This window comes from Crocuta crocuta, unplaced genomic scaffold (assembly GCF_008692635.1).
Source record: "Crocuta crocuta isolate KB4526 unplaced genomic scaffold, BGI_CrCroc_1.0 scaffold279, whole genome shotgun sequence".
NCBI lineage: Eukaryota > Metazoa > Chordata > Mammalia > Carnivora > Hyaenidae > Crocuta > Crocuta crocuta.
The window spans coordinates 2,641,632-2,653,845 of NW_027551570.1; the positions used below are offsets into that span (position 1 = coordinate 2,641,632).

Sequence of the window (12,214 nt, forward strand, 5' to 3'; positions counted from 1 at the left end):
GGGCCTCTTTGAGATTTAAAGAGTTTATATATATATTATATAAACATAAGTATTATATTTATTATAATTTGATTTAAAAATTATATTAAATATATCTTTTTAAAGTGCCTAATATTTTGTGTGAAAAACAGTGGGTGCTCCATTTAGGTTCATTTTCCCCATGACAGTGAAAAGTGTAATCACGAATTTTCAACACACTCAATGGCATAAAACATGGGGGAAAAGACTCAGGCAAGGTTTTCCAGCAACCTCATAAATATTTAAGAGTGGTTGTTTGTGGAAATAACTTCTTGATGAAAGAAATTCAAGAAATATTTAATAAGTGCCTGCTCCATACAAATGCAGGTACGTATGTATTCTCCCTAAGTTTTAAAAAATCAAATGTTTTCCAACAGGTCAAAATTATCCTAAGAAAAATAGATATTGCCTAATAACTTCCTGTTGAACGGCTCTTGGTAAATTCCAAATAGAGACCCATTCTTCTCTAGAAGCACAGTGGCTCTGATGTCAAATATCTTGTTTGGAAGAAGAGACCTCTATTTATGATAAACACTCAGCAAAGAAGAGAAGCAATTCTGCTCCGAGTCAAAGAAATTAAACACCAATTTCAGGCTCAGTTAATATACTTATGGACTCAGTGCTTGGAAGCCCCACCATCTGTAACAGTATGTAATAGTCTTTCATCAAGATTAAACTGAGTACTGAGAACAATTTTATTTCATTTATTTTAACACTGCTTTCCTTAATTATGTGTATGATTTTAACTTTGCTTTGCTTAATTATAATGTGCGTAAAGCACTTAAAGTAAGAGAAGTGATATGTTCAGACCATTTGGCATCCTAATTGTACATTATCAATAAAATGAATTACTGGATTAATTGTAGCGTTCTCACTGTTGTTGCAAAGTCCTAGTCTAGACCCGAGTCACCATAATTTCAGCGTAGGCAAATACTTCCAATTTAAGTAGTTAAAAAAGTAAAACCCCAACTCCCATAATTTTTCAGTCTCCAAAGGTATTTTGCATCTCTCTCACTGGTTATCATTTTCACACTGGCAAAGAGTGTATGTAACTGTCAGGCCAAATCATATTAAAGTTTGACTCAAGAACAGCAATATCCAGGTCGGTTTAGAAGTTATCATTCACTTTTCCTTTTACTCCCAGCAAATCTGACGTATATAATTCTTGAAGTAGCATGCTGGGGCTGCTGCTGAGTGTGTGGGAGGCTCTTTTGCTTTGTGTAGGAATTTTGTATAAAACGCATTTTGTAAAATCTCCCCTTAATACCAAGTCTTGGAGGAAGCTCGATAATGGGGATCTCAGAAGCAAGTAAACAGACCTTCAATGAAAGAGCCTTCCTAGAGGGTTGCCTGGCTTTCTCTCTCTGTCTCCTTTTTCTTCCTTTGTTTTCTCTTTTCCCTTCCCCTTTTTCTTCCCTTCCCCTCCGGTTCCCTTCCTTCCCTTTTTCTCCCTCCCCCCTTCTCTCTCTGGATTTTGGACTCTCCTGAGGTTTAACATCGTTGCTAAGCTCGTTAGCCAACCACCTTCCAGTGCCTTCGGACTCTACAGAGGGACTGTTTGCTCCCGGTATAAAAGCAGACCAGAGCTCCAGCTCTGGGTAATCTTAGCTGTCCTCCTCCTCTCTCCCACCTACTCACTGACCTGGAATTTTCCCCTCCTGCCGGAGTACACTGGGTTGTGGATGGCAGATGGCAAGAGAAAACAGAGTGAGAACAATTTCCTAAATGGCAGTGTAGACATCTTTTAAAAAGCCCAAATTTGTGAACACCACAGCCCATATGGGTCCAAGAAAATTATGTCAGGGGAATATATATATATAGGATGAGAGGACCCAAGGAAAGCCTTAACTGTTAGGAATTTCACTTTACCTTTTTCAGGATGACAATGCCGCCTTCAAACTGGACATGTCCTCAGTGATGAGTCACCTTCACTAGAAAGCTTTATCTAACCTCTGAGCTTGAGCTGACGGGCCCATCAGTTGGAGTTTATTCGTTAGGTGATACTTGGCAGCCATTACTAGGTGTGATAGAAGAACTTTTAAAGTGTGGGAACACGCTCATTTATATTTTGTTTGGTGGCAAAAATGATATGCAGGACTGATATAAATATTGCCAGAAAGAGTTATATATGTGTAAAAAGACTGAGAAGACTATCTTTTGGTGATGGGATTTTATGTAATTCTAATTTTTCTGTGGATTTTTCAGTCTTTTCGAAATGTGCATTATAATAGGAAAAATTAAAATGAGAAAAGAAAGAACATCATCTGCCCAAGTTCCTATTTCCATTACTAAACTGTGAACTCCTCGAAGGAAAGTACCATGACTTAGTCATTTTGTTTCCCCAGCATCTAGCACAGTGCCTGGCATAACTTATGTGTGTCATAAATATTTATGGAACTGAAATGAACCTCTGGTCGTTTGATACTTTCTTTAAAAAGTTTTGTAATCATAAGCGATTAGCTTAGAAAACCTATTATGAACAGTTTAGCCCCAAACCCATCCTGTCATCCCCAACCCAGTCTCCAAAGGGAATCTTTTAAAATGATTTGTTTTAGGTCCTCTTGTGATTTTTACCAATATTTTAGACAACGTAATTTTACTTCTGTTGCGTGGCTCATCGTGTTGAGACAAAACCTAAAAACAACCTTCCATGAAAGGTAAGAACTAGGGGCGCCTGGGTGGCTTAGTCGGTTAAGCGTCCGACTTTCGCTTGGGTCATGATCTAGCGGTTCGTGGGTTCGAGCCCCGCGTCGGGCTCTGTGCTGACAGCCAGCTCAGAGCCTGGAACCTGTTTCAGTCTGTGACTCCCTCTCTCTCTGACCCTCCCCTGCTCACGCTGTCTCTCTCTCTCTCCTAGAAATAAATAAAACATTAAAAAAATTAAAAAAAAAAGTAAGAACTCAGCTCACTGCTGCCTACCTTCCCGTCCCACACTTAGTGGTTATTATTTTTAGCTCATCTATTATGATTTTACAGGCAAAATTAATATCAATGACACATGAAGAAACTTACACACAAACTTAATGGATAGCTCACTATATTGAACCACCCTCCAGATGAATATATAGGATATTATCAGCACCCCAGGCCTCCTTTGTGTCCCTTTCACAGACACTAACCAGCCTCATTACCAAAGGGAACCACAGTTGTGAATTATATTGCAATCTATAAGCTTGGCTTACTTTTCGTTTCTCTCTCTCTCTCTTTTAAGTTTATTTATTTGTGTGTGTGTGAGAGCGAGAGTGTGCACTCATACTGTCAGTGCGAGCCAGACCAGGGACTCAGTCTCACAAACTGAGAGATCATGACCTGAGCCAAAAGTGAGAGTCAGACTCACAGTTGACTGCCCCCCCCCACCCGGCCCCCCGCGCCACATGCCCCATGTTGTCATTGTTTTAAAGTATATCATTCTGGTGAATGTAAACGCTATCTAATTTTTGATCTTATTTTACTTGATGAATGATGTTGAGCATCTTTTTGTATTTTTATTGTCTATTTGGCATGGGAATCTGGTTGTGAAGTACTTCGTAAAGGTTTTATGCCTTTATAGGTTGTCTTCTCTTACTGTTTTGTAGACAGTCTTTATATATAATAGATAGCAGCCTATTATCAGATAAGTGTTTGCAAATACTTTCTCCTATCCTATGGATTGCCTCCTTACACTCTTAAATAACGTCTTTTGAAAAATACAAATTCTGTACTTCATTTTACCCATTTTTTCCCCTTATGGTGAGGGCTCCAGTGGGAATTAATTTTAACGCACAGTTTTAAGAGGAGTCAAGGTTGTTTTTCAACATGCAGATATACATTTGACCCTGCAACATTTATTGAAAGAAGCATTTCCACTTCACACGGCATGTGACCTGTGTCATAAAATGTCTCTATGAGTGTGGGCCTATTTCTGTACTCTTCTCTTCCACTGGCCCATTTGTTCCTGGGCTAACATGTACTTTCTTAATTGCTGTAACATTACAGTGCATCTGAATAGTTGTAGCACAAATCTTCCAATTTTGTTCTTCTTTACAATTGCTTTGGCTAGTTTTAGCTCTGCATTTCCACTGATCCTTAGAAAGAGCTTGTCATTTTTCAAACACACACATACCCACCAACACACATAAACACACATCTACCAGATTTTTCACTGGCATTGCATTGAATCTTTAGATTACTTTGGGTAAAACTGGTATCTTTATAATATTGAGTCTTAAAACGATCAGCAGTGTATACCCTTCTGTGACTCCCCTTGTAAATGTTCTCACTAATGCTTTGTAGTTTTCTGTATAGTAGAGTTGCACATTTTAAAAGATATTTTCCTACATTTGATACCTTTATAATAATTGCTTATATTTCATTTTCTAGTTGTTTGTTACTAGCATATAGAAATACTATTAATTTTTGCATATTGAACTTGTACCCATCGGCCTTACAACATTCACTTACTAACTGTAATAGTTGTTTGAAGCTTTTAAAGTAATTTTTTTTTGCTTTGGGTGTCTCAGAATTCTCAAATCTCAAAGATTTGTCTGGGTATGGGTTTTTTTTTTCCATTATTATCTCTTTGATAGTTTTAATAGTCTTCCCATAAATCAGTCGTTAGCACAAACTGTAATTACTGACTCACACGGAAGCTTCCCCTTCCATGTCCTCACTCAGCCAGTGAGTCACCTGCAACACTTAATAGTGCTCCCACCTGCTTCTGTAGTAAATATTGCATCCCTGTCATTAGTAATTTCATCAGCCTTGAATGGAGATTTCTAGTAAGATGTGTCAGACTCGACTCCATAGGAATATATACCTATAATTTTTTAAAAATAAATTATTTCTGTATATTTGTAGGAATTAAGTGAATAAAGTGGATATTGTGTAAGAAGTTTGCTAGGTCTCAGTGAATCCCAGCACTGGAACTCACTAAAGCCCCACTGCCTCACGTCTAAATTAAGGTGTGAGTAACATGTATCTCATAGCGTTATGAGAATTAGATGAGCACTGTGTCCCATATCATGAGCTTTTACAATGAGCTCTCAAAGTCATGCAAATAGTTAGTTAAAAAATTAAAATGCAGACATCCTTTCTTCTAGCCTAAGGTAACCGTCACAATAATATATAGAGTTATTTCCCACAAACACAAATTTGAGAGGCTTTAACCAATAAATTCAAGTTACTTAGATGTCATCGCCATTCAAAAGCAGTGATTTCCTAAGTGCTGGCCAAGTCACTCAAATGCTTAAAGCCACTGAACAGTGAGCACTGGTTTTGCACCAAGATAATGGGATCGATGAACATTTAACAAGTGACAAAGAAACGCTATCTGATTACTTCCCATATTTTTTGGCCCTGTGACCAGCATTGCTTTCTACTTACAGTGAACAGCAGGGAATAATTTATGCCTTAACCATTTCCAATTCAGGACCACTCACAATATTTTATGTGGATCCATAGGGATTATTATCTAAGCAGGTTCTTCAAACGTCAAGTCAGTAGGTTAATCCTTGAACATCTGAGCAGTTTCCCACCTTTGCATCAGGAGTAGAAGAAAGGAGCATGGGCAAATATTAAATAAATATAAACTGTGCATATTGGCAAAATGCCTGTCATTTTGCTAAGCTGAGAGATAGGCAATCGAGGAGATCGGCAATTATAGAAGTCATAATACTGGGTATAAAGCAGCCACCATGGTGTCTGGCACATTGTAGCTCTTCAGAAAATGAGAATTCCTATTCTCTGCTCCCTAGGCTGTTGCTGCTGTACGTCAGCCCAGAGCCCATTACAATCGCTGCAGTCCCAGGATGCCGCTTCAGCAGCTCTGCCACAAGCACAGCCTTTCCAAGAAATTCTCCCGATCCCTGGCCCTTGTTTTCTTACTGCTTCTGAACTTCCTAACAGATTTGGCACTTAGCGCTTTACTGCCTGATATTATTACAGCTCTTCCCACATCTTTCAGTCCATATCTTCCAAACTGGATCATAAGTTCCTTGAGGGAAGGCTTGGCTTTACACTTCGTTGATTTCGCCATGGGCTGGATGAGTCATTTCTTAAAGCCCCACATATTCATTTTACATCTCCCACGCAAGGAACCTGGTAGGAACCATCCTCTACTATAAGGCTCAAAAAATGCTAAGTGATAGCTGGGATTAAGGCCATTAAAAGAACATGATAAAATAGGCTTTGGGGGAGAACTATTATGGGGCAGAAAATACTGATAGAACCCTACTTTAAGAATTCTGGTCTAAGAAGAATGTTTACTTGATCCAGGTAAACATCTACATCTCCTACGGCTCCATGAGAGAAGTCTTGTAATTCAGTAAATTTCCAAATATGTCTTTATATATGGAAGTAAGCATTTATCTGCGTTCAAGCTCGGGCTCTTTTCCTTACTGATTGCACGGCATTGGGAAAGTTACTTTATTTCTCCAAGCTTTAGATTTATCATCTGGAATATGTGGATAATGTGTCAATCCCGTTACCAGTTAGGAGGTTTAGAAAAGGGAAATTAAACTAAATATTTCAACAGAGGAAATTCACTATAGAGAATTGGTTTTCCTGGGGCTAGAGAGCCAAATGAACAAAAAGAGAGTCCAGAGGAGCTTCTGTCCTTGGAGATGGATAAACAAAGGGAAAAAATGAGCTCATCAGAACATGGAGGCCCAAAAGAGGAGTTTGTAGAGCCATGAGACACCAGGGCTCCCACTTTGGATGTGGGGGTGCCCCTAACTGATGCGGAGATCTCCAAGAAGATGCAGTGACGCTGGCTCCTGGAGTGCCTGAGGGTGCTGAGCACTCAGCACTTGCTGCTGCTTGGGTGGTTGGCTGCTGAAGGGACAACAAGCGCCAAGAGAAGCAGTCTCCTCTCACCACCTCCTGCTTTCCAGCCTCCCTCTGGCGCTCCCTACCGGCAGAAGTAAATGAAGTCAGCGGGCAAAGAGAAATGAGGTCTGCAGCGTCCAAACTCCAGCATTACAAAACATAGCACAGAAGTCGGGTTTGGGGCTCAGGGACAATAGTGCATGATTCGTCTATTTGTTAAATGGGAGAGTAATAGTGCCCAACCTATAGACTTGCCTTTAGAATTACTCAGGATGTTGTACTGAAGCATTTAGCACAGAAAATGGAATATGAAAACAATTTAAAAATGTTAAATGTTTGTTATTTGTTGGGTGTTTTTCTTTGTTTTTGTTTTAATTTTTAACTAAGTGATCTATCAAACATCCTTAACTCACTCTATTAATACTAATAAAATTTGATAACACCGTGCTTGAGACGACACAATGGAGTTTCAAACATACACCTGCAACTCAAACTCATGTAATTCACAAGAAAACAAAGTTCCTGCCCTTTCAAAATCGGTCCTCAAGTAAATGGTTACGCCTTCATCTGTCCAGAAAATAGAATTCTTTGACATCATAGACTTTCGCTGCTAATCTATATGTATATTAAAGTATTTGTCACTGGTTTTCTAATAAGCACTTTTTGACTCTTCCCACTTAAATGTGTTTTAGGACAGAACAAACATAACAGGAATCGTGTTACAGATATTTGTTCCTTCTCTTGCTATGAAAAGAATTTCCCTTACCACCAATCAGCATGGTGCAGATGGAGAAGATCTTTTCCGCATCTGTGTTGGCAGAGACGTTCCCAAACCCCACACTCGTGAGGCTGCTGAGGGTGAAGTACAGCGCGGCAATATAGGCACTTCGGATGGATGGGCCCCCCAGGGTATTGTTGCCGTAGTATGGAGATTCTAGTCTCTTTCCCAACTCATGAAGCCAACCTGCAATGGAAGAAAGAGTGAGAACTTAAAGCCACGGCGTAAAGTCCCAGTATTAGCACTTGGGGGGGCGATGATAAACGAACATTTAGGGACACACTGATTTGTTCAGGGGAAAGAAGAAAGAAAAATTAAGAGGGAGTTAAAGGCAAGGAATAAGATCCCATTGCTACAAAAGCAAAAATATCACTTTTATGCAAGCTGTTCTATATAAGACACACAGCAAAGAAATGTGCATCTGAGAGCAGATGGGTGGTCAAAGCTAAACAGGTTACCCCAATGCAGGAGGCTCTACCCACAGAGATGGAAACTGGGATTGCTACTGTCAGAAACAGGGTGGTGGATTTCTCCAGTGGTTAAGCTCCTTTCCTCCTATGTCAGATGGAATTTTAAGAGACGAATGGGTTTAATAGGTAGTTTTAACCCTACATGATGATCCATAGCAACAACCACAGGGAGCTAGACTTCACGCAGATGAAATGTGCTTTATTTCCATCTTGCACAACCTTGCCCTGTTTTATTCGCTTGGGCTGACATCTAGTTTGGCTTGGGAGCCTCAGCTCATGCTACCTCCTCAGGAAACCTTCTCTGCAGCCCCATTCTGCCATTTGGGGGTGGACAGGGAAAACTGCCCGACTAAGAGGTAACTGTAACAGAACTGGATGTTGTTTATAATACTGGTGTATATATGTGCCCAGACTGATCACATTAAGAGCTTTAAGTACATGCAGTTTATTGTATGTCAACTATGCTGTCATAAAGCTGTAAAAAAAGCTACATTAATAAAGATGAGAAATTGCAAGCATGCCGTTGATGATAATAGAATGGAAACACAGCACAAACACCACTTTAAAATCCTTTCTTGGAAATATTTATCCTTTAAGATTTTGTATTTCAAGATTCTCTCTTTCCTGCTCTTTCTTTGTGTGTGAATGTTACAAAACACTGTGGCAATTCAGCTGAACCCATAAGGTTCATAAGACTTTTGTTAAGAGATGTTATGCACTGACCGCTACGTTCTTGTAAGCACTTCATTTAATGGCTGCCCAAGAAGGGATAGAAGTCATTACACTTTTTAAGTAGTAATAATGCTGTCATTATCAACTAAAGTTATAGGTTATGGAACTCTGCTAGGTAATAAAAATGCACATGTTAGACAACTGGGAACTCCTTGAGACCAAGGAGAACTGTTTAGTGGCAAGTATTGTGTCTTATTCATCTTATTTGTTCTTTGTCTCTAGAAAAGTGTTTCTCAATCTTTAGCTTGCCTCAGAAACATCTAGAAGGCTTGTTAAACAGCTATCGCCAAGTCCTATCCCTGGAGTTTCTGGCACAGTTCAGGAGGCCGGGTGGGGGCTGAGAATCTGTTTTTGTAATAGGTTTCCACATGACGCTGATGCTGCAGATGGAGGGGACCATACTTTGAAAAACCAATGCTCTAAAAAATGGTCCTCAACATTGGCTACAGCTGGGAAAGTTTTTTAAAACCACACTGCCCTGTGCCACCTCCACTAACTGCATCAAGATTTCTGGTGCCAAGACCAGGTACTGGTATTTTTTAAAAGTTCCCCAGTAGAATCTGATGTGAAGACAGAACCTGGAACCACTATTCCAGAACTTAGCAAAGCACTGACAAGTAAAGTTTAATAAATGGCACTTTAAAAAGTGAATGAATTAATGAATGTATCAGTGGTTCTTGCACTCTACCATAGTATGAGATAGTATGACAACATTGATGCAATAACACAGTGTATGTGCATTTGTAAACCTGTACTAGAATAATGAACATATGTTTGGATGACCAAGAATACTAATGAAATATGAGTCACATGCTATAAAAGGTGACGCTGTTAGTAAGCTATGACTATTTACTCTGTCTGGAAAGGCTTTGTGAAGGAATAAGCTCTAGTGATGGGGCTCGGGGCAGGCTGGCACCAATGTGCCACTTGGGCATGTGAATTATTTGAGCTGAATTATTATCAAAGCCTAATGGACTCAAGAGGAGCTTTTTACTTCCCTATCAACTGTCTGAAAGAATTTAGATACGGGTTCTGTACCAAGAACAGAGCTATTACCAGGGATAACTTTTTACATCAGAAAGATTTGTCGACATGGCACGGCAAACATTTGTTTACCGAACATTTGCTCTTCTCACCCTCCAATGAACTGTCTTTCTTCCCTTTGAAGCCCCCTTGGCCTTAGCTCAGGATGGCATATAAGTCTCAATTGCCTGTCTTTGACCCTCTCGTGTCTATGTGAAACTCCTATATGCACTAAATTAAATTTGTTTTTCTTCTGTTTTCCTGTCTTATGTCAGTGTAATCATTAGGCCAGCCAAAGAACCTACAAGAGAAGAGAAAAACTTTCCTCTCCTACATTAGATTCAACACAGATTTAAATCTGGACTCCTCCATTTATAGGCTGTAGGAACGACTAACTTTTCTGAGCTCCACTTTTCTCATTTGTAAAAACAGGGATACTATCTTACTTGTGGAGCTGTGATGAATTAAATTACTGGCTGAGGTTTAGTGCATTATATCTCTTTTCTCCTCACTTCTCTTACTTACATGGGAACAAGAAAGTACAGAAATCCAGGAAGGCAAGAGAAAGTAGGAGCCCAGCACTGAACTATAGTAGAAGAGGCAGGTGGTGATTCCCTGTAGTCAGAAAAACCAACTGTAGGGATAAGCATTTCCTAGCTAACAGAAATAAGAGGGAGAAAATCCAGATGACAGTAATTCTTAAAACTGGGGGAATTATGGGGCTCCTGGGTGGCTCAGTCGGTTAAGTGTCCAACTCTTGGTTTTGGCTCGGGTCATGATCTCATGGTTTCACCTGGGCCCCACGTTGCGCTCTGCCCTGGCAGCATGAAGCCTGCTTGGGATTCTCTCTTCCTCTTTTTCTGCCCCTTCCCTGCGTGCGCTGTCTCTGTCTCTCTCAAATAAATAAACTTAAAAAAAAAAAAAAAACCTGAGGGAGTTTTATTCCTATTTATGAATCTGAAGAAAGATGTGATTCTTTTGTCAGAACAAAGTACATGTGGAGATACTTGCGCCTCTCTCTATTCATTTTGTCAGTTCATGGCTTCCTGAAGCCCTTTCATACAGAGCAGATTAAAAAGCTCTGTTGTAGAATTTTAAATGAGGGGGAGGATGAAGTGATCAAGGGTGATTGATAAAACTGAGTTTAATCTTGTATCGAAAAAGATTTAGAAATAAAGGCAACGTATCCAAGATTAACTGATGAGATATCACAAAAGCAAATCAAATGTGCATTTAAAAAATATTACTGGTATATTTATATGCACCGTAAGAAGCGAGAGCAGACACAGAGGCAAAATCAGGAAGCAGAGAAAACATCTGAATTTATTGTCATAGTCAGGATGTCGATTTCTGCAGCATAGTGTCCCCATAGGCATCTGATCCAGACGCTGTCAGGTATGGAGAACCACAGGATGCTGAATGGCTGCTGGGCTGAGAATTTCTCAAATGTTTTCCAACTTGTGCTCTAAAACGATGCTGTCTTATTACTGCCGGACAAAGAAGTGATTACAGGGGCTTGTCCTTTTGTTCCATATTAGTCATTCCTGCTAATTACTGGGAGGCTGAAAAATGTTATCTTACCCACAGAGTAAATATTGCATGACCTAATTTCTGTTTTAGTTGATGCAGAGAGAAAGAGAAAACCCCAGAAACAATAGAGCTACTGATTCCTCTTGCCTGAATCAGCTCTACAATCAGACCATGAAGAAAGAGCTGGACCCATTTTTGATCTTGAATTAAGGTATTCATTACCTTACAGAACCCAGTCTTCTCACTTAAAAACAAAAAAGCAAACAAACCCAGTCAATATAGTTGGCTAAATTTCTTAATTGGAACAAAAGTAAAATACTGAAGAATTCTCTTCAGTAAATCAGTTTTCATATAGATTGGTTTCTGTAATAAAACCAGGATAAAAGTTTGTATCAGGACATAGAGATCATATTAGTTTCGAACCTCATCCAGGGCCTGTTCATTTACAGTGCGCGAAGCTATCTCAGAAGCAATTCAGGGCGCAAAACACAGAGGAACAACAGACCTACTTTTGTTGATACCGCTCTTCTGTCTAGCCAACTGTTCTGTCTATTTTCAGAAGCATCTTGTTTTTTAAGAAAGGTTGCTACTAAACCGTGTTACAGCTGACAGAGCGAAAGCAATAATGATGATGACAAAACCTGGTAACACGGAAAGGAGGTGACGCCCACAAATCCTGGGATTGGCTCTGTGGGCTAAATAAAACTTTTTCACAGAACAGCTAGTCCAAAAGTGAGCACATGTTCACTATAACAAGACAACATGTCACTGTACTGTATAGAAGAAACATTTAACCAATTTGGAAGCCAAGCTTTTTTTATGCTGAAGAAACTCATCTCTAAAGGAAGGGATGTCCTAG

General features: G+C 39.6%; 1 protein-coding gene across 1 annotated transcript in view; it reads right to left on the minus strand.

Annotated features, from left to right (window-relative positions):
* The window catches only part of KCNH8 (potassium voltage-gated channel subfamily H member 8), a 358,017-nt gene that overhangs the window by 67,721 nt on the left and 278,082 nt on the right, over positions 1-12,214 (minus strand). Inside the window, exon 8 of the mRNA XM_077750888.1 lies at positions 7,589-7,786. Within this exon, the coding sequence (XP_077607014.1) occupies positions 7,589-7,786 (198 nt within the window). The remainder of the gene's footprint in view (positions 1-7,588; positions 7,787-12,214) is intronic.